Genomic DNA, 23,171 nt, shown 5'->3' with positions numbered 1-23,171 from the left:
TTCAAAAAGAATATAGAAGCATGTTTTTATTATTACTTTTGGCATTAACCGTCCGGTTCCTAGGGGAAATTGGGGTCCTGGTGATCTAGAGTTCGGCCATGAGGTAAGGATAGTCTGGCCAAGAATTGTTCTACATAGGAATCGAACTCAGGTTCTCCCAAACGATTCGTCCTCGGTGAAGCTCATTAACCACTTGAACTCAATTGCTTGGTTAAAATAGAAGCAGAGTAAAAGCTAAGACAAATATAAAGAGTTTTACAGGCATACGAAACATAAGAGTTGATGCAGTCATAAATAACTCGAGAAATCCACTCTAGTTTTTGGTCTTGCATTATTTTCTTGTTGTATTGGGTAAGACACATAATGGTGAAAGTGAACTATTGTTCTTTACCCTTCTTGTTTGCCCCATCTTTAAGAAACCGCGAAAACCAATATGCAGAAGACTTTGGGTGCCTGGTGAGTCCATTTTTGTAATCTACATAGACCAATCCGAAACGTTTGGTATAACCTTGAGCCCATTCGAAGTTATCCAGTAATGACCATGCAAAGTGTCCTCTCACATCAGCTCCATCCCTGTGCATTCAAATGATATACAAAACTTTAGGCGTGTTTGATTAAGATTCTTATTTTGTTTCGAAGTTTAAACGATTTTACTAGATCCAATTGTTATGTTATGCTGGTGAAAACTGTATTTGGTAACGATGTGAAAATTTTATATTTCCTGTTCGCTTAATTTTGTTATCCTCTTTTCAAAATTATTATATGATTTTCAATGGACAAAGACCAAGTGCCTGACACTGTTCAAAACTTTCAATGTTTTTAAGAAAATAGGTCAATCATCATTTATTTTAAAGTTTATAACTATTCATCGGGGGAAAACAGTTTCAAGTTCTCAAAGTTGTATTGTTATAAACTTGTTTAGTGACGGACATGTGCAGAATAAGGTTCAAAGAAAACATTAAACCATGCAATAAACAAGGAATGCAGAAAATCAATATTTAGTTAAGTGAGGATTACTTGCGCAGCAAGTAATCATTAGACAGTAAGAAAATTTGTTAGAGAATGATTACTTGTGCAACAAGTAATCATTATATAGTTAAGACTTAGTGATATTGTGTTTGTTACACATGGTAAGCTAACATAGAGACACTCTTGTGTATATATACAACTTGTTCAAGCTTAATTCATTAATGAGAAATCTATTTTTATTCAATTATCTCTATTCATATTACTTGTTAATTTCAAAAATAAATAGGTTTAACTCATAGATGAGGTGTGTGTGTGAGAAGAAATTGAAAATCTTACTTTATAGCCTGCGCAACTGATGCAAGGTATCCCTTATAATAGCGAACTCGCATTTTGTCATCTAGCATCTCATTTAGTGACAAGCTATCATTGTCTTCATCATCCATACCTGTTAAATGGAAAGACAGCCTCAGAAATACGAGAACCATTCTATAAAGTTCTGGTCCAGTCATATCATATATTTATCATCTATTAAATCTGAGCCGCAGATCCTATAGTTGACACATCTTCAACCTTATGACATCTAATCAGGATTATGCCATGCCAATTATATTCCTAGGCGGCCTCTCAAAATACACATTGCATCCACTCTTCTTTGTTCAGCCAGACTTCTAACATAACTCACACTCGACCATTTATACATGTTTCCATTCTTCTTTATAGTTCACGATTATTTCAGACTTAATAACGTAAATACTTTCAATATCCATTCATTTGAGAGACAAGTTAGAAACAATACATGGTGTATATTAATACACAATAGAAGGGGGAAAAAGGTAAGAAAAGTGATACATTTTGGTTCTACATAAATGGATTGGAATCAAAGAGAATAGAACAGAACATGTAGGAAAAAAGTGATACATTTTGGCTTTACATAAAAGACTGGCACCAAAGAGAACAAACATAACAGGCGGTTCTGTTTCATTATACGTACGCGCCAAACACTACAGAAGATTCAACTGAGATATATAGACACACACATGATTTCTCCCTCAATTTTCTATCAAGTGGTTCATTCCCTATTTGTTTTCTTTAAGTAGATAAGAAGGAAAATAAAACTCACGTACCGTTCTCTGTGACATATATTGGAGTAGCATATTTTTGCGATATGTAATTAATAATCTTCCGAAGACCCCAAGGAACAGCATATAGCCACTCTGATGCTGCCTGTGATAGGGACATAGAATATAAACTTGCATGTTTGGTCTTGTATATATATATTACAATACACCGACAGAGACAGATAGACGGTATATACCTTCTCACCAATGAGGTCCCCACCTTCCCACTCAACTGTGAAAAACAGCTCAATCATCAAGGAAGATACATTTTGGATATATAGTTCAGAAAATGTTACGACAATCAAATTGTTTACCAATTCTGTCCAGCTGTTGTGCCTTGTCGTAATGGCATTCTTCGGTGCTTTCTGTCACATGTGAAATTAACCTTGTTGTATAGTGATTTAGACCAATAAAGTCCAAAGAGTTCAAAAGAAATTTTTTATCCTCCTCTGAGAATTTCGGAAGCTGATCTCCAAGTCGTTCACGCATAACTTCAGGATAGTCTCCATAATATAGTGGATGCAAGAACCTGGTTAAGAATATATTCTATCATAAGCATAAATCTTACACCAAGGTTAAATATCTTCAACCTTCAATTTCTAGTGTTCACGAGCATCGACGAAAAACTCAGATCTCTTGCTGTTTTGAGTTTAATATTTAGCGAATAGAAGAAACTAGAAGAGCATTTCCAACGTTAAACGCAAAAATGTATGTATGCCTTTGTAAGTTTGTGTGTCCACACATCTTCATACATTTATATAAAGTGAAAAATCTCTGAAACTCTTACGAAAACTAATAATATAGAACAAATGTATAGGAATCTACCAGCCAAGATGAAAATCTAGATGTCTTGCAGCAGCAGATTTATCTTCAATCTTATCAGAGTTAGGCTCTGCCCATTCACTGTCTACCACCAACCCCACTTGTCCCCCTTGCTTATCCTGGAACATTGAGAAAGCATCTTAAATAGAATTACGTATAACCCTAGAAAATAATCTTAGATTAGAAACTGATTCTAGGAGATAAACAAAGATACTCTAACATTAAATCAAAGTATTCTAAAAAAAGTAACATTTTAGAATTTGCATTTAGTTTGACTGTTTTCTTCTACGTTTTTTTCGAATGATAAAATAGTGCTACAAAGTTATGCTATTAATGAGAGTAGTTGCTATATAGGAGGATTTAAAGCATTTTTTTCGGAGCAGGAGACAAGCATAAAAATATAACAGACGAAACAAAATAAATGTCATCGAGCAAGTAGAAAAAAGTGTAGTCTTTGACCTTGTACTTGCTTCGGTAAATGGAAACAGCTGCTGCATGGGCTAAGATTTGATGATGTGCTGCCAAGTATGGTTCTACTGATCTATTTTCACATCTTCCAGGAGCATTAACTCCAGCATCATACCCACCAACTGCGGTTTGAAGGGGCTCGTTAATAGTAATCCAGTTTTTCACTCTATCGCCAAAACTTGCAAAGCAAGTATCTGCATAGACTGCAAAATATTCTCTGCAACATGCCACAAATAAACATACTTAGTAGAAAATTTCGAGAGTAGATCCAATAACAACTTTAATAGATAGTCAAAATGGTGGGCTCAGGCTGAGAATAATCAAACTTGGTATCGGATACTTCCTAAGGAAGTTGCTAACCATACTCAGTTAGATGACCTACATGATTTTTTTGTTCAACCAACCTCCCATTGACTCTTCAAGATGCAGTGGAAGATCCCAATGGTACAAAGTTACAAAAGGTTGAATACCTGTGGGAAATGAATTAATATATATGGTTGATAGAAGAGACAAAAATATTAAGGCAAAGTAGGTTTTTGTAGACAATACCTTTTTCAAGAAGAGCATTGATAATGTTGTTGTAAAATGTTATCCCTTCATCATTGACATTGGTTCCTAAGCCATCTACACCGATAAACCATTTCAATACAATAAAAGAAAATTAAATCCAAACATTCTCTGATTATCAATAGCACTACAAAACAAAACAAATAAATTAATGTAAGTAAGAACTGTTGTGTTATTAGCCTCAAAACCAAGGCTAAGTAAAAGTGGTATAAATTAACAAGAAATTAAAAAGAAACTATGACATAAACTGGCTAATAATCTCATGGCCATGTTCATAGAGCGTGTGACAGCATGGTTAGTAAATCCCGATTGAAATCCTAAAATCCAGGATTTTGTGATATTATTCACCTTCAACGACTCAAATCCATAGCAGAATCTCAAAATAGGCAAAATCCTAGTAAAATCGCACAAAATCTTAAAATCCATACAAAATCACAAGATTTTAAAAGGTTTTGAAGGATTTTGTCCATTTTTTTTAGTCATTTATGTTTAAGTATTTTGTGGACTTTAAACTATGTCATTTATGACAAAATACAATTTATAACATATACACCCTCCGGTCACTATTATAAGCAAAAATTTATATTTTAGATTCATTCAATTAATGATGTATATGGTCTTTATTATAAATCACATACATCATTTAATGAATGAATTTAAAATATTGATTTTTGCTTATAATAGTGACTGGAGGGTGTATTTAACATTATTTTTGTTTTGGTAAAATCCATCAATTTTTATTCTGATTTTACGATTTCTTATATCGATTCTTCAAAAGTAGTTTAGTAAAATCCTTCAATTTTGATTGCGATTTTATGATTTTTGATTTTTCTCTTCCCTTTTGACCTGAAGTAAAATCCTGATTTTGACAACCTTTTGTGAGAGTCTTGGGTAAAATTCGTAACAAACTAGCCATGTGGCAGGTTAGTTAGGATGGGAATATATGTGAATGATGTATGTAGAGGGAAGGGAGGAAGTTTATTGGGTAAATGTTTTGAGCCATTTGGCTAGGGAGGTTGCAGACTGTTTGAGTTCCTAGGTTCCTCTTCTATATTTTGTTGTAGTTTCTAAGCTTCACTTAATAGTTGAAGGAATTCTATTCCATATTTCTTGTGAAGAGATTATGGTACCTATCACGCGTTCTCAACAATTATAGCACCACCTCCTATATTAGCCAGCAACTTGTTTAAGGAGTTATCATTTCATACCTATAGTCGTGTCACATTCTTTTATCAGATTCAAAATGAAGCACAAAAAATGAGAGTGAAGTATGTGCATTCATTGCTTCTTTTTTATTTTGCTATACATAACGCTTTCTTCTTTGAGAAATCAGCACATTACATAGTCCTCCTGTTTATATCGAAAAATTGCACTCTCCTATCCGGTAAGACGAAAAAATGTTACATTTTAAAATATGAAAGACCTTTTCTTTTTTCTTTAAAGTTTCACCCAAACTCTTCATTTCAACTTCTTAAGTCCTAAATTAGCAGTACGGTTTCATAATTAGTTGCAAGTGATACTAATAGTGGTAGAGACAGAAAAACTATCCCTGGAAAACTCATTCAAAGTAAAATGCACTAAAATGTAAAAGCTTTACACATCAAGTCGTAGATAACAAAAATATAAAACAGCAATTAAAATGTCGGCACTCAGTATCCAAAAATTATCTTTTTCTTATTTTACCATCTTATCTGTCGGGCCAAGGTCATTCCTTCCCAGAAAATACTTGATTTACACCTTTAATCAACTGTTGTAAACATGTCTTTACGAGCCAAAAATATTAACTATTGAGCAAGTATTGATGACGGAGGAGTTGATAAACTTCTAGGCTGAAGGCTCTCATGGACTTGGAAATAATTTAATTAACACTGAACCATATAAAGATATGTATTTAGTATTCATCACTAATAAAACATACCTGGGAAAATACGAGACCAAGAAATTGAAAATCTGTAAGCGCTGAAACCCAACTTGGCTATAAGATCAATATCTTCCTGTTCACATAGTTACATTAAGAAAGTTAAAATCTGAAATTTACGTGCACGACATGATCTTGACAGTTACAGACATAATAGTAAGATTAAAATCTGAAATTTACGTGCACGGCATGATCTTGACAGTTACAGACATAATAGTACGATACAAAAAAGTACTAAAATTGAATATCACTTTCACGCATTTGTGCTCAAAAATAGACTCAATATGGGGACAAAATTAACCAGTCTCCTGTAAAGCAACATTTAAATGCAAGTATTAATTTCTAAACCAAAATCAAATCTCAAAAGACAATATGTACAGCTGCAAAAATCTTTTTTCACTTGGTTGAGTCAGCTAAACATAGATTAAACGACATCATATACAATGATAATATCTAAGCAAAAGACTAATGCTAGACAATTGACATACACAATATTTAGGAAAAAGAAAGATATCACTGACCTTGTAACGATGATAATGATCAACTGCTACATCGCCATTGCTTTTGTCGAGTATTTTTCCTACCAAAACAACACGCAAATAGTAAGTAATGAAGCATCAAGGAGCACAATTTGAGCAAATTGAGGAAATCATTCACATACCTTCAGTATAAGCATAGGCATCCCATATACTAGGACCTCTACCACCCTCCTTGCTAGCACCTTCTATCTAGAAACAAGCAAAAAGTTATAGTTTCAGAAAAAACTAAATTAACTTGGATCTATCTATCCACATACCAATACCATTACTCATTAGACCACCGGTTAAAAACAAAGATTAGTTTTGCCTACAAAAAAGGCCTAGCAGCGCAGCTTGCTGCTCGGTTGCCTTCCACTCATGTGTATTTTTTTTGTATGTAATGATTTATTTCAAAAATGAAGTCATTTATAAGTCTAGAATTTGTAATTAACTTTTACAAAATTATAGGATCAACAACAGAATAATTTAACATAGAAAACCATGGATATGTTAGAATAACATAGAAGTGACCGTCTAAGTCATGTGATATCAATGTATCGTTGATGCAAGTTAAAAACAGACCAAAAACAACTATAACAAAAAGAAAGCAAAAACAATGAAATCAAAGCAAGCTCAAATCTGCATTCTTTTCACAACAAAGCAATAAATAATCAACGGTAAATTTTCAATTTCAAGATCAAGATAAATGATCTCTAGCTTCATGCACTCCAAGCATTAGTGACCAATGCATCAATACCCGACAGTTCAAATTTCAAGCTTGCTGTTTTGGAATTATAGAGGGGTAACCTTGGCGCAACTGGTAAAGTTGTTGTCATGTGACTGAAAGGTCACGGGTTCAAGTCCTGGAAACAGCCTCTTGTGTAAAAACAGGGTAAGGCTGCGTAAAATTGCATAGATATTTTTACTTACTATTTTTTCAATTTATGTCCCATTTTAACGATGGCAAAGATGACTAACTTAATAGATTGTTATTTAGTTTTTATAGTATAGACACCAAATAGCATTTCAAACACCAAATTATTAAAAAGACACTGATAGTTTAGGTACTAAGGAACCTGATAAGCAGAAGTGAAGACTCCGAAGAAGAAGTTAGAGATTAAATCTAAAGTTTAGCTATTAATGAATGTAAGAAAGTTCGCTGCAACAAAGAGAGTAGAAAAACAAGAAGATCGAGACAGTGAATCTGCATTGATGACGTACCTGATAAGCAGAAGTGGCGACTCCGAAGACGAAATCAGAAGGGAAGTCACTGCGTGAGACTTCTTCTAGTCCTTCTTTCTCAAAACCGTTTTCTCTCAGAAATTCTTCTTTCTTTACCATTGTGAAACTCCTTCAATGATCACAGCTACTCTACTTTGCTTCTCTTGTTTGAATATGAATCATCAACACAAATGTGAGAGGATCCATCACGTGTATAATAGTATGGAGAAAATTAATAATTTAAAATTTTTGTTTGACCTTTTTCTCCAATACATTGCTCACACATATTATTATATGATAACATTGTTAAGTGAACTGCCTGCCTTGCACGCAAACAAAGATGGTGAGAGAAGAATATTAAAAAACCAGAAAATGTATTTGGACTGTACTCTCATTTCTCATCCTCCAAAACGTAATTTATTAGATAATAATTATCTTTTCTTTTTTTCATTTTTTCTGTTTCAAAATAAATATTATTTTAATATATGATTGTAACATATGTTTCTATTACATTTCATATTGATAAAAGAATTTTAATAATGGAAACTAATTTTAGTATTTAAATCAATAAAATTAATACTTGTCTTAAGAACCGCGCAAAATTCAAATGTGGCAATTAATTTAAGGCAGAGGGAGTATTCTACTGCAGTTGTGTTAGTTTTTGTGCTTGAAACAAAAACATTCATTGTTATGAAAAATAGAGAGGGGTCTCCGGTAAGGGGATCCTCTGTCCCCTTTTATGTTCCATCTGGCAGCTGAGGGACTGAATATTTTGATGAAAGCAATGGTAGACAATCACTTGTTTACAGGGTATTCGGTTGCGACAGGTAATCCGGTGGAAGTCTCTCATTTACAATATGCTGATGATACTCTGTTGTTAGGTAAGAAAAGCTGGGCAAATGTTCGGGCTCTCCGTGTGACTCTTGTCATTTTTGAGTCCATGTCGGGGTTGAAGGTGAATTTTAATAAAAGCTTGTTGGTGGGTGTTAATATTTCTGAGTCGTGGTTGGCTGAGGCGGCATCAGTGTTAAGTTGTAAAGTGGGCAAGATTCCATTCATGTAACTTGGTTTATCTATAGAGGGTAATCCGCGCCGTCTTTCATTTTGGGACTCTGTTGTGAATAGAATTAAATCTAGAATGTCGGGTTGGAATAGCCGGTTTCTCTCGTTTGGTGGTCGCTTGGTCCTTATGAAAGCAGTTCTGACATCTTTGCCTGTATATGCTCTTTCCTTCTTTAAAGCTCTATCAGGTATAATCTCTTCCATTGAATCCTTGTTGAATTATTTTATTTTATTTTATTTTATTTTATTTATTTATTTTATTTTTTTTGGGGGGGGGGTTGTGAGGACCGTCGGAAAATTACTTGGATAGGTTGGAATACTTGGAGTTCTTCAAAGGAGTCTGGAGGGTTAGGGGTAAGGAGATTGAGGGAGTTTAATTTTGCTTTGTTAGGTAAATGGTGTTGGAGGATGTTGGTAGATAGAGTAGGTTTCTGATATAGTGTTCTAGTCGCTCGTTATGGCAAGGTAGGTGGGTGATGGGACTGATACGTTGTTTTGGTATCACTGGTGGTGTGAAGGGGAGCCCCTTAGAGAGCAGTTTTCGAGGTTGTTTGATTTAGTTGTAAACAAATATATTACTGTGGCTAACATGTTGTCCGTGAGATTGTCGCGGGGTGGGGAGGGGTGGAGTTGGAGGCGGAGGTTGTGGGTGTGGGAGGAGAATGTCTTAGAGGAGTGTAGGGTTTTACTGCTTAATGTTTCTGGCTTTACTGCTTAATGTTTCTCTGTTTCCTAATATTACAGATTCTTGGATTTGGCTTCCTAACCCTATAGGAGGTTACTCAGTTCGAGGTGCTTATGAGATACTAACAGCGACTGTCAACTCCAACTTGGATAGTGCTTTGGATTTGGTTTGGCATCATCAGGTTCCTTTGAAGGTGACGATCTTTGCTTGGCGTCTCATCAGGGATCGGTTACCGACGAGAGCAAATTTGACAGCAAGAGGCATCTTACAGTTAAACAATGCTCTTTGTGTGACAAGGTGTGGTATGATTGAAACAGCAGATCATTTATTTCTTTCATGTCCGTTTTTTGCTATTCTATGGGAGCAAGTGCGGCTCTGGTCAGGTTGTGTGGGGGTCGACTCCAACATTATTTCTAATCACTTTGAGCAGTTCACTTGCATGTCAGGTTTTGGCAAAGCTAGGTGGTCATTTCATCAGTTAATCTGGATTTTGACTTCTTGGGTGGTTTGGAATGAGCGTAACAACCGTTTGCTTAAAAATGTTGTAATTGAGGCTCCTAGATTGCTTGATAAAATTAAGTTGTTATCGTTAGCGTGGCTGAAAGCTAAAAATACCACTTTTGTTTTTGGAACTCAGATGTGGTGGTCAAGTCTCATGGCTTGTCTGGGCATTGGCTAATCACTGGAGGTTTGTTTCCTCTTGACATTGTTACTTTGTATATTGGTAGTAGTCTTTTAGGCACACCTTGTGCTGAGAGATTGCTATTGTTTTGGTAATATAATTTCATTTTGGCTTGTTCAAAAAAAAAAAGTTCACATGACTTCTATAACTTAGGAAATTCTAAGATATGAAATTGTTAAGAATTTTACTAAGTGTTTCTATGCTTTTTAATTTGACAGAGTTCTGGCACAAGTTAAATATATGAAGTCACTCATATCTTCAAAAAACTCAAATCCTTAAATAGGAGAGATTTGAAAGAGTCGTTGATTTGAGAAGCTACTTAGAGCATCTACAATGCTAGAACAATATTTATGTTCTTGAAGCATTTTGGTGGGGTCTAAAGATGTCACATATGTATTAAGAACATTCTTTCATTTTTACTTCAATGCAAAGAACAATATTTGTGTTCTTAACTTACATTATAGGGTCCTACAATTGACCCCACATATTTTTATTTTATTTTGATATTTTTCAAAATGAAATGCTTATTTATATATAATTTTTTTCTAAAAATATCAAATAATGGAAAAATACATATAATTATCTAATTATGCAACAGTAACATTGATTTTTACTCATTTTGACTCATTATTTAGTCAAACAATAGCCCCTATCTACCTTTTCTTTTCTTAACAACTACCATCTCCACGCGAAGTAGAGAAAAGAAAGAAATAATGAGAGCATCTCTGGTTTTTTTTTATATATATAATTCTCTCATATTTTTTCTTTAAACAATTCTCAAATTTGAATAGAGAAAACTCACATAGAAGGTAAAAAAAAGCTCAAAACTCAGATTGAGAGGGGAATCTCAGTTCTCATATTTAAAGGGAAATTGATTTTCTGATTTGAAAATTTGTAATTGATTTTCAGATTTGGAATTTTAAGTGTTTGATTTGGATTCTTAAATTTAGATTTGGAATGATTGTAATTGTGAAAATTACTAGTTGTGTATTTTGGATTTGGAATTTTTGAGTTGTGAAGTTTTTACTGGTTGTGTATTTTCTCTCTCTTTCTCTCCCTTTTTTCATATGCTTTTTCTGACAGTTTTATTGCTGGAACGTGTTCTCCACAGAAAACAGTTCTCCAACCTCGATTCCACATCATCCATCTGCAATGGTAAAGAAAACAAGAATTTGTTTTTGAGTATCAAGAACACTCTCTAGAACTAGCATTGGAGTTGCTCTTAGAATTTGAAAGTTTTGCCTCATTTGGATAATGGTGTTGCATAGTCAAAGAGGAGGCCCTTTGCTTCTTAAGGAATGATATGTTGTTCTCTTTTGTCTTTGAAGTTTTTTTGTTTGATCACAAGAAGACGAATTGTGTTTAGAATTTGATAGTGACAGGTGATCCAAAGAAGACAAAATAAATAGAATCTCTTTAAAGGTTGACTTTAGAACTTGTCATGCGCCTAGGACTGGAAATGAGTCGAGTCGCGTTGAACTCATTTGAGCCCGACTTAATAAAAATTGATTCAACTCGAAACTCAGGTCGAGTTTGACACAAACTCTTTTTTTTTTTTTTCCAGTTCGAGTTCAGCCCGTTTAAAGTTCACGAACATCTCGGTTTGACTTGATATGTTTAGTTCGTTTGTTCAAATGACATAACTCTAGATTATTATCAAACCAAACCGCAATGCGAACATCTCTACCTTAACCAGACCTAAAAGGTTTCTAGCTATCTTCTTCATCTGAGTCGGCTATACGATGACCCAACCTCTCCATAACTAAGATAAAAAGGTAAGGAGAGATTAGATCGTCCTTGTGAAGGCCTCTCGTGGAATGGAAAGATAGGGTATGACTACTGTTCCAATTAGTATATTCAATCAAAGTCATGAAGGAAACATTGTGATTTATAAGATTTGGCTGTGACAGCTACATCAATTCATTCTATTATATAGTGCATGTGTTTGCATGTTGATGGATTAACATAAAAATAAGATCAAGTCTGATAGCATCTCTTCAAAATCGTATTGTTTCCAAAAAGATGTGGATGAAAAAATGTATCCAGCTTTGAAAAAGACAAATTGGCACAACCACAATGGCAATTTTCACAGTACAAGGAAGCTACTACCATTCAAAAAGAAAGATGGAAGCAGATTAGAAGCTAAGACAAATGTAAATAATATAGGTTAAGGCATAAGATTTGATGCAGTGGTAAATAACTCGAGAAGTCCACTATAGTTTTCACAAAACATCCAAACAATGACAGAAGTTCTTGTCCTGGTATTATTTTCTTCCTTGTAAGACACAATGATGAAAGTGAACTACTCTTCTTTACCCTTCTTGTTTGTCCCATCTTTCAGAAACCGTGAAAACCAATATGCAGAAGACTTTGGGTGCCTAGTGAGTCCATTTTTGTAATCTACATAGACCAATCCGAAGCGTTTGGTATAACCTTGAGCCCATTCGAAGTTGTCCAGTAATGACCATGCAAAGTATCCTCTCACATCTGCTCCATCCCTGTGCATTCAAACGATATACAATACTTTAGACATATTTGATTAAGATTCTTATTCTGTTTTCAAGTGCAAATACTTTTAATCCATAGCTGTTGTGGTGAAAACATTATTTGGTAATGATGTTAAATTCGTGTTGTGTCCCTTGATTTTTTTAGTCTCTTTTGAAAATCCTGTATGGAGAAAGACATTGTTATTATTTTTAAAGGTCATCATGTCCAGTTAGTACACAAATACTTGAGGTACCCCATCAAACAAGTTTCTAAACTTTCAATGTCATTTATTTCAGAATTTAATAACTGTTTATCGAAAAATTTGATTCTAAGTTATCAAAGTTATATTTTTATCATGACGGCTTAATTGCACTTTTGGACCCCTATCTTTCCAAAAGTTGCAGTTATGAACCCCTAACTAATTTAAATACAAAACAACCCCCTATGTTTTGATTCTTTGGCAGTTTTGGACCCCAAGGCAAAAAAAAAATTAAAAAAAAAATTGACATGTGGCACCTCACTTAGGGTGCCACGTCAGCGTTGACCGAGTCAACAATGGACTGGGGGTCCAAAACTGCCAAAGAATCAAAACATAGAGGGCTGTTTTGTATTTAAATTAGTTAGGGGTCCATAACCGCAACTTTTGGAAAGATAGGGGTCCAAAAGTGCAATTAAGCCTATCATGACAGACATATACATAACAAACAAGGATCAAAGAAAGCATTTCACCATGCAAGAAAAGAGGCATTCAAAACCCATATTGAATAAAGTGAGATCATTAGGTATAACCATAGTATATTTAAAAAGGAAGGATGCATCTAACTACCAAATTAATCATTAGTTGATGATATAAACATGATTAACTCAGGTGGTTCGTGTGTGAAGAAAGTCAGAGGGGAAATCTTACTTCATAGCCTGCGCAACTGATGATACGTATCCCTTGAAATATTGAACCCTCAGTTTGTCATCTAGCATCTCATGTAATGACAAGCTATCATTTTCTTCATCATCCATACCTGTCAAATGGAAAGACAACCCCAGAGAGATGAGAACAACTTTATAAAGTTTCGGTCCAGTCATTTAAAAGTTATAAATCTTCCTTCATCTACTTAATTATTTATTTGTTTTAGTTAATAAAATTATCCACGCTTCCATCAAATTCTTATAATTCAATATGTATGTGGCATTGTTTCACTCTATCGTTCACTTAGTTGAATTCCTTGCTCGTCCTGAGATTTTTCAGGTTTCTCCGTATTTGAATTCCCTACCCAAGCTTTAAAAGCGCTACTAAGGCCATATCTATAGGCAACATGGGACTATATCCATCCCTCATATGATGGTGTTTGAGCCTGCAATGAAGGTTTTGATATCAATTGGTATTTTAATCTTCCATGATCGGTCAGTACCAATAAAATGGCGAAGATAGCAACACAAACATTGCAGGGTTTCCTTGAGAGTAGTTAAGGGACTAGTTCACAGCCAACCAAACTGGATGCCAAGTATGGAGTCACCTAGACGATGTCTTTCATTGGTATTGCTTGTATACATAGTAAATAATTACATTTAATGAGAACAAATCAATTTATGATTTGTGTCCTTATTTCTAAGAACAAACTAATAAATATAAAAAAGAGAGCAAATCAACTTCTTATTCACAAGGATCCCATTACAATACAAGGCATAACACTTGAGCCCCATGTTAGATGTATAGGATTTTGATGCAGGGCTCAAGATTCGTTACTTTAGTAATCCATAATCTTGATCATATATTCCTCTTGGAGCCACTTTTTTGGTTTGACTAATTATTGACTTGTGTGTCAAACAATTCTTAGGTGCTATTTACACAATCAAAGGTAACATTTGAGAGATATATGAGAACAAGACATATATTGGTTCTTTTCCATGTTTGGAACATATAATACACAATAGAAGGGGTCAACAGGTAAGAAAGGTGATAGATATTGGTTCTACATAAATGGGTGGAACCAAAGAGACTAGAATAGAACAGAATATGTAGGAAAAAAAGTTTTACATTTTGGCTTTACATAAAAGACTGCAACCAAACAGAAAATGCAGTACTGTTCCATTCTATTTGCATGCCACACACTACAGAAGTTTCAATAAAGATATATGCTGGTTCAATTTCTATTTGTTTTCTCTAAGGAAAAGCAAACTCACATACCGTTCTCTGTGACGTAAATAGGGGCAGGATATTTTTGTGATACATAATTAATAACCTTCCGAAGACCCCAAGGAACAACATATAGCCACTCTGATGCTGCCTGTATGCACACGTAACATAAAACTTGCATGTTACGCCTTGTATATATATATCAAGAACACTGGGAGGGGGGTGGGGGGTGGGGTGGGGTATACCTTCTCACCAATGAGCTGACCATCTTCCCATTCAACTGTGGAAAAATAGCTTAATCAACACGGAAAGTTCACTTTGGATATATAGCTTCAAAAATGCTTCAATATTCAAATTTTTACCAATTCTCTCCATCGCCTGTGCGTTGTAGTAATAACTTTCTCCAGATTCTGTCACATGTGAAATTAACCTTGTTGTATAGTGATTTAGACCAATAAAGTCTAAAGAATTCAAAAGAAGTTTTTTATCCTCCTCTGAGAATTTGGGAAGCTGGTCTCCAAGTCGTTCACGCATAGTTTCAGGATACTCTCCATGATACAGTGGATGCAAGAACCTGGGTTAAAAATATATTTTTGCATAAGCATGCATCTTACACCAAGGTTAGATATCACCTCAATCTGTAACTTTCTAGTGTTCATGAGCATTAAAAAAAACTAGTTCAGTTTGTCTGCATTATTTTGTGGCGTTAAATAACAAAAAAAAAAAAGGATAGTATCCAAACCCATATGCATTTTGCTGATTTGAGTGCAATAGTATGACGAAGACATCATACAGATTTCTCATGATGGTGCTCCATCAAAACAAGATTTTCATAAAATGATTGCTATTTACTATTTTGAGAATATATGAGCCAAAGTGGTCTGTATACATTGTAAGTTTGTGTGTCCCCACATGTTGATTCATTTATATAAAGCAAAACATCTATGAAACTAATATCTAAAACAAATGTATAGGAAAGTACCAGCCAATCTGAAAATCTAAGCGTCTAGCAGCAGCGGATTTATCTTCAATCTTATCAGAGTTAGGCTCTGACCATTCACAGTCTACAACCAGCCCCACTTGTCCTCCTTGCTTATCCTGGACAATTGAGACAACATCTTAAAGAGAATAAAATCTTACTTCACGTATTGTGCAGGCCTTATAAGGACCAGGGATGTGGGATAAACACCATTCTCATGCCTAGGATTGAATGTTTCATGCATGGATAAATATGGGTGGCCCAATAACAAATCTATGATAGGTTTTAATAGCGTTGAAGTTATGAGTTTTAGATAAAAAGAAGAATAAAATGAAATATATATACGGTGTAATATGGTAGAATAAACTTGATAGTAAACTGATACTACAGACAAAACACTAACCCCCTATTTATAGGGATACACGTTTTCTAATCCTAAACAAATAGAGAAATCAAGAAACAATTCACAATAATAATCAAGTAACATGAAAACTAACACTAGAAGATAATCTAAACAAAATAAATGTAATCTAACAAGTATAGTGTTTGACCTTGTACTTGCTTCGGTAAATGGAAACAGCTGCTGCATGAGCTAAGATTTGATGATGTGCTGCTAAGTATGGCTCTACTGATCTATTTTCACATCTTCCAGGAGCAAAAATTCCAAGATCATACCCATTAACTGCGGTTTGAAGGGGCTCATTGATAGTAATCCAGTTCTTCACTCTATCACCAAAACTTGCAAAGCAAGTTTCTGAATAGACTGCAAAGTATTCTCTACCACATGCAACAAATGAACACACCACTCAGTAATACAATATTGGAAATCAATTTTCATCATGATTTTAAACATTTTAATCAATTAAAATACTCAGCAAAATATTTAGAAGTGAAGTCTTATAACAAATTAAATAGATAAACAAAATGGTGGGCTTAGTATGAGCATAGTCAACTTGGCATCAGATGCTTCCTAAGGAAGCTCTATGACACTATACTGCAAGGCCATTCGAGTGAGTATACACAACTGTCGGACTTAAAAGAAGCGTATACTTTGGAAACCATCACGACTCATGAAATTTCACTACCTAAGAAATAAAAAGTATGAAGAGTATGCAAGTTTAACTTTTCCATTGGGAGTATAATTTTTTCAATGAAGTACATGGCCACAAATATTTTATAGCTAAGATTAAATTAGAGAGAAATGGAGAGATATAAAAAGAAAAACTGTGCTCTGCAGGTTTTGAATTAGTCCTTTTTCCTAATTCTGAAACAATATTGTTAATAAAGTCAAGTAAGTCCACAATATGAAGTGACAACACATCACAAATACAGAACTAAATGGCAATGAATCTGTTAGGAACAATGTTATTCAAAAATTGGGAAAGTATATAAAGAATCTCTCCTCCAAGGGTTTCCCTTTCTACAACAGAGTCACTACTCTATTCACAAACTTTACAATGTTCAAAAGATGTTCTCTTATTTATATACATACTCTCTATAACAAACTCAACCACTTTCATTTCCCGAACACGTTTTCATACTCATCATACACATCCACTTTCATTTTCATACAACTGAATTAGTAAAAAAAACAGATATGATCACCCATTTTAGCTCAACATAAATAAACCAGTACACCATAACCTTTAATACTTTCAAGCACATCATACAAATCAATTTTTTCATTATCTGGAAAGAAATATATTGTAAAATAAAAAAAATAATAAATAATAGTTAATTAGAAGATACCTACATTATTTTTTTATTCAACCATCCTCCCATTGACTCGTCAAGATGAAGTGGAAGATCCCAATGGTACAAAGTTACATAAGGTTGAATACCTGCTGGAAAGGAGTAACTTAATATATACGGTTGATAGAAGAGATAAAAAATTAAGGTAAAGTAGTTTTATACAGACAATACCTCTTTCTAGAAGAGCATTAATAACGTTGTTGTAAAATGCTATCCCTTCATCATTGACTTTGGTTCCTAAGCCATCTACACCCATAAACCATTACAAAACAAAACATACAAATTACTGTAAGTACAACATCTTCAATTTTAATAATTTCAATAGTAACTATAATGTTTTGGGGACAAGGGAAACTATGTTGCTAGCCTCAACATCATAGCTCAGAAAGGATGGTATGGCATAAAATTGGTAAAAATAACACTAAAAGTAAACTCCGGAACATAAACTGGCTAAAAGTCGTATTGCCATGTTCGCAACAGTTCCAATGCCATCTCCTATACTAGTCAACTGCTTGTTTAAGGTGTCACCATTTCCGTCTGCCAGTGTGTGTCACATTTCTCATTGAATTCCAAATGAAGCACAATAAATGACGGTAAAGTCTGTGAATATGCTGCTCCTTAACTTTGGTATACTGAACACTTTTCTTCTTAACAACACATTTAAGAAGATCTCGACAGCCTATTATCGGTTTAACAGCTTAAGAAGATGAAATAAAATATGAAACACCTTTGTTTTTGGCTTTAAAGTTTCACCCATACCCTTCATTTCATCTTAAGATTAATAGTAGGGGTTCATATCTAATTTGACAATGATACTAATAGTGGTAGAGAAAAAAGAAAACTATTGATTTTTAAAAAACTCAAATGTAGTTTGACAAACAAAAATTAACTTCAGAATTCTTTCTAGAATGCACTTAACTATTGACTAATTTACGAGCCAACAGAGGCAAATATTAACTATTGACCAATTAATGACGAGACAGAAATTGATAAAGCTTCATGATCTCGTGGACACGGAAATAACTAATTAACAATGAACCATATGGAGAGCATATGTATTTAAAATTCACCACTAATAATAACATACCATGGAAAATACGAGACCAAGAAATTGAAAATCTGTAAGCACTAAAACCCAACTTGGCTATAAGATCAATATCTTCCTGTTAACATAGTTACATAAAAAAGTTAAAATATGAAATTTACGTGCTCGGTATGATCTTGACAGTAAACAGAAATAATATAAAACAACAAAATTGACTCAATATGACATTCTCTATGAAGTATTTGGCTTGAAAGAGGGAACTTGAGAAAAGGTATTAAATTGAAGAGAAAAGAAACTCGGACACTTTATAATGAAAGAAAACCAGTCTCTTGAAAAGAATCATTGTGCAATGTATTAATTTCTAACCCAAAATCAATCCAGAAAGACAATATAACTACAAAAATCTTTCCTCACTTGGTAGAATCAGCTACTTAGATTAAACTGAATCATATACGAAGATAATAGTTAAGCAAAAGAAAGATGGACATTAAAAACATTAAAAAAACTGAAAGATATTACTGACCAAATACCGATGATAGTGATCAACTGCTACATCACCATTGCTTTTGTCAAGTATTTTTCCTACAAAAAAAAAAAATAGCACAGTAAGGAACGACGCATCATTGCATCGAGTAGCACTATTTGAGCAAATGATAGTGAAGGGTCTGACAATTTATTTTTGAAGAGACAGTTCTCATACCTTCAGTGTGTGTAAAGGCATCCCATATACAAGGACCTCTGCCACCCTCATTGCTAGCACCTTCTATCTAGAAATAAGCAACAATCAGTTAAATATATGATTGAACAAGTTTTCCATCTGTTATAAATACGGGTTTCTCAATATTTATCTGATTAAATTTCAGTCTACGAACAATTTATCAAAAGGCGATCTAAGCTATGCATGCCAATCATAGAATATCATAAAATGGAATATTATTTCTAAATGAACACCCTATCAACTCAAGAATTCCTAACTACCCTGCTTCCATGTTGATTACAATTTATAGCTATTATGATATTCAATCAATCAAATCCAGATGCAAGAGATAGACTGAAGAGTAGGAGAAAAATGGAGAACTGCAAAGTTTAGAGAGGCCCAACATGTTCAAAATTTTGAAAGGAAAACAACTCAGACGACAAGAATAGTTAGCTGAGGTTATGTGAAAGTAAGCGACTTAGCAGCATATCATAGATCAATAATGTAATTCTTTTTCCAATGGCTTCAAAATTGAACTCTGATAATTCTGACTACGACCTAAACATTCAAGTATGCTCTACCAAAAGTTGTATCCAAGTAAAAACTTTAGAACTACTTACACAAAACATAAAAATAAAAATTTAAGTAACAACAACATCTTGCACTATCATGCACCAAAGTCGATCCAGGGAAAGTTCTCTTTGGATTAATATTATAAAAGAAGGTTAAATCACAATATCAGGCGTGCAAAATCTTGAAAATAAATCAACATAATTCCTTGTAAGAGCACCTGTTAAAAGTTTTAGAAACCAAATGAACTCATTATAAATTTAAAACTTAATTTTTTACTCATTCTAACAAAAGTATAGGCAACATAGCAAACTGTGGATATGTTTGAATAACACAGAAGAGATCGTCTAAGTTCTGTTATCTGTATCTTTGATGCAAGTTAAAACAAGAACAAAATGCAGTATCATTTTGTTCCACTACAGCTGCCATAACAAAAAAGAGAGCAAAAAGCAAAGAAATCAAGGCCAGCTCGAATCTGCATTCAACAAAGTAATAAATAATCAACGGTAAACCTTCGATTTCTCGGGTGTAACCAAAAAACTTCAATCTCGGGATCAGGATTCCCAAATCCAGATCCTTCAATTCATGCACTCAACATAGTAGTGAATGTTGAATCAAAATCGGTTGGTTCAGATTTTAAGTTCACTATTTTGGAATTATTAATATATTATTAAAACTTTCATATGATGTGGGTCTGATCGAATATGAATATAATGGTCACCAATACACTGACTGCGCAAATGTAGGAATATATCTCAAACACAGGGAATCCATTTTCTCAATTTCGTCCCAAAACTAACACCATCATTCACCTATTTGGTCGCAAAATATAGAAATATAATAAATAATGAGTAAACCAACAAATTATGTTAGCGGCCAATACTTGGTGGGATTTAGTCCCACATCGGATGGATAGGATTCTTGAAAAGAGTTTATAAAGAGGAGGCACTCCTTACTATACAAGCCGGTTTTGTAAGGATGAGTTAGGCCTCGATATTCGTGACATGGTATCAAAGCCTATCGGGTCTATCGTTGGGCCTCCTGCATCATCCACACCTGTACAAGCCGGTTTTATAGGCCAAATGCATCCTGAGGTCTTTAAGTTTAAGGTCTGTACTAATTAATCCTTTTCTTTTTGTTTTTATTTTAAATTGGTCTTTTGTGTCAGTAAAAGTAAACAAGTTAGTCCTTTAATTTTATATTGAATCAAATGGATCCCTTTTTTCATCCAACTTCGTTAAAAAACGACCATTTAACATTGAGTGGAAGGTCCAAAAACTATTTATGACCCCAAACATGAATACTTACACACATTTTCTTCTTATTATTTCTCAATTCAATTGTAATCTAACAAAAAAAAATCAACTAACATTATAAAACAAGTAATCAATCGATTTTTTTTATCAAGTAACCTAGCAGCTATAAATGGAAGTTTTTTAAAGTGAATAAGCGGGGTGAATTTGGACTTACGAACTTAGAAATAAATGTCCACATAAGCACTTTTTACCTGAGATTAATGGTTCACACTTTTGTTGACATAAAAGACCAATTTAAAACTAAAAAAACTAAAATATTACAAAGGTTAAACTTAAAGGACTCCGGAAATATTAAAAGTGTTTTACAAAGTCAAGGACTAATTTAGTGATCATGTACACTATTCTTGAAAAAAAAAAAAACAAGATCGAGACAGTGTGAATCTGCATTGGTGACGTACCTGATAAGCAGAGGTGGCGACTCCGAAGACGAAGTCGGAAGGGAAGTCACTGCGTGAGACTTTTTGTTCTTTCTCAAAACCGTTTTCTCTTAGAAACTCTTCTTTCTTTACCATTCTAGAAAACCGAAATGGATCACTCAGATACTTTACGGCTTCTCACAGTGATTCTACTTTTATTTGCTTCACTATTTTTGTTATGAATGATGTGAGAGAGGATCTATATTCTCTCTCTATCATATGGAATGGGGAAAAATTATTAAGTTTAAATTATTTTTTGACTGACATTGTTCTCCAATAGTATTTTTTAATTAAAGTGGGTTATGAGTTATGACTCATTATTAGTTTTAAAAGATTTTCCAAGTATTAAGAGTTTTTTTTTTATTCTGTCAAAAAAAAAGAGTTTTTTTTTTTTACTTTCGCATCGATTTTCAACCCAACAAAGATGGCGACTAATTCGGTTCGTGCGTAGAGGCATGCGTACTGGCCAAGCGTTGTTCCCCCTGGAAATCAAACCCGGTATTTCCCAAGTACATCCTTGGAAGGAGCTCCTTGCCACTGGAGCCCAAACAACTTGGTTAAAAGAGACTTTTTTTGTTGACAATAAGTTATAAGAAATTTTGATGACGAAATAATTTGATTCATGTGTTAATGAGTTTAACCGAGGACTAACTGTGTTCGAATTTGAATTGGATGGATAATTTTTTGTTTGATGTTATTTATACTCCCTTCGTCCCTGATTATCTTAGTCATTTGATCATTTCACACGTATTAAGATAAATGTATAAATGAAGGAGAGAGAAAAATAGTTTTAAGTGTTTTTATTATGTATTGGTGCATTATCCACTCTCATAAATGCAAAGTGGAATATATTGAATTGAAAGTGATGAAAGTATAATAAATTAAAGTTTGGTGAATGTTAATCATTGCCCTTGGGGCATTGGATAAGGGGATGGATAAAAGTAGAAATATAGCATTGGAAAATGGTGAAAACTAATAAATTTAACTTTTTAAAAGTTAAAATGTTGTTGAAACCAATGCAAACATGCTACTTTTGGCTTCCTTAATCATTGTCACGAGGGCAATGGTTAGCAAGACCCTTAAAGTTATAAAGAGAAAAAAATAATTAATATTGTATCGAAAAATAAAATAGCTCAGATATTTTGGGACATTTTTTTTTTTGTAAAAGACTCAGTTATTATGGGACGGAACGAGTATTAAACTTTGGATTTATTAGAGGTATTTTCCTCTTGAAAACCGAATGATTAACACCAAAAGAATTCTCCTCAAAAAAACACCAAAAGAATTAGACATTTAGATCATTTTACCCAAATAAAAAAATATAATTAATATTGTATGGATAAGATAAATGAATTATTTTAAAAAATTATCATTCATTAATGATACATGAAAAATAAATTAAAAAATTGAAAGAAAAGTGAATAATAAATAGTTAGTGGTATCCAATCATATTTCTAAAAACGACTATAATTTAGGATGGAGGGAGTATTCAATTTTGAGAATTATTTTTCAAATAATAAAACGTACTCTTAAGACATCCCGTTAATGTATTAAAAAAAATTGTATTAAAAATTGCGCATTTTATTCTTTTAACAAAATTAAAATAATACATTTTATTTTTTAAAATATTTTTTTTTAAAGAAAAAAAAATTGTTATTTATGGATTCTTTAACATGTGTACATATAAGTGTTTTCACAGTTATTTGTGGACTAGAACTTTTACCCGCCACCGCTAAGGTCATAAACAA

At 33.6% G+C, this 23,171-nt stretch overlaps 2 protein-coding genes across 2 annotated transcripts; both read right to left on the bottom strand.

The window, feature by feature from the left end:
• LOC11415428 (beta-glucosidase 42) lies at positions 1–7,883 on the bottom strand. Its single transcript, XM_003599420.4, has 13 exons — positions 7,602–7,883; positions 6,524–6,590; positions 6,384–6,442; positions 5,863–5,938; positions 3,927–4,001; positions 3,760–3,847; positions 3,369–3,594; positions 2,913–3,028; positions 2,402–2,616; positions 2,285–2,319; positions 2,094–2,193; positions 1,306–1,414; positions 1–573 (listed from the first exon to the last, which is right to left on the bottom strand). Exons 1-13 carry the CDS (start codon positions 7,719–7,721, stop codon positions 378–380), a joined length of 1,482 nt encoding a protein of 493 aa, XP_003599468.1. The 5' UTR covers positions 7,722–7,883; the 3' UTR covers positions 1–377.
• A 4,113-nt stretch (positions 7,884–11,996) lies between these two features.
• On the bottom strand, positions 11,997–21,643 carry LOC11416444 (beta-glucosidase 42). The gene is made up of 13 exons (XM_003599419.4): positions 21,406–21,643; positions 19,125–19,191; positions 18,948–19,006; positions 18,467–18,542; positions 17,551–17,625; positions 17,381–17,468; positions 16,179–16,404; positions 15,631–15,746; positions 15,011–15,222; positions 14,894–14,928; positions 14,700–14,799; positions 13,425–13,533; positions 11,997–12,528 (listed from the first exon to the last, which is right to left on the bottom strand). Exons 1-13 carry the CDS (start codon positions 21,517–21,519, stop codon positions 12,333–12,335), a joined length of 1,473 nt encoding a protein of 490 aa, XP_003599467.1. The 5' UTR covers positions 21,520–21,643; the 3' UTR covers positions 11,997–12,332.
• Positions 21,644–23,171: the final 1,528 nt, after the last annotated feature.

Source organism: Medicago truncatula, chromosome 3 (assembly GCF_003473485.1).
Source record: "Medicago truncatula cultivar Jemalong A17 chromosome 3, MtrunA17r5.0-ANR, whole genome shotgun sequence".
In the NCBI taxonomy this organism is placed as follows: domain Eukaryota; kingdom Viridiplantae; phylum Streptophyta; class Magnoliopsida; order Fabales; family Fabaceae; genus Medicago; species Medicago truncatula.
This window is presented reverse-complemented; position numbering and strand designations above follow the sequence as displayed.

Excerpts from the sequence above, each read along its gene's own strand:
- LOC11415428 (XM_003599420.4), bottom strand. The coding sequence starts at position 7,721 with ATGGTAAAGAAAGAAGAATTTCTGAGAGAAAACGGTTTTGAGAAAGAA. Across the intron at positions 3,029-3,368 it reads TTTACCGAAGCAAGTACAAG|GATAAGCAAGGGGGACAAGT; the intron begins GTCAAAGACTAC and ends TCAATGTTCCAG. Across the intron at positions 2,617-2,912 it reads CTAGATTTTCATCTTGGCTG|GTTCTTGCATCCACTATATT; the intron begins GTAGATTCCTAT and ends ATTCTTAACCAG.
- LOC11416444 (XM_003599419.4), bottom strand. The coding sequence starts at position 21,519 with ATGGTAAAGAAAGAAGAGTTTCTAAGAGAAAACGGTTTTGAGAAAGAA. Across the intron at positions 17,626-18,466 it reads TTGGTCTCGTATTTTCCATG|ATGGCTTAGGAACCAAAGTC; the intron begins GTATGTTATTAT and ends TTATGGGTGTAG. Across the intron at positions 14,800-14,893 it reads GTCAGCTCATTGGTGAGAAG|GCAGCATCAGAGTGGCTATA; the intron begins GTATACCCCACC and ends GTGTGCATACAG.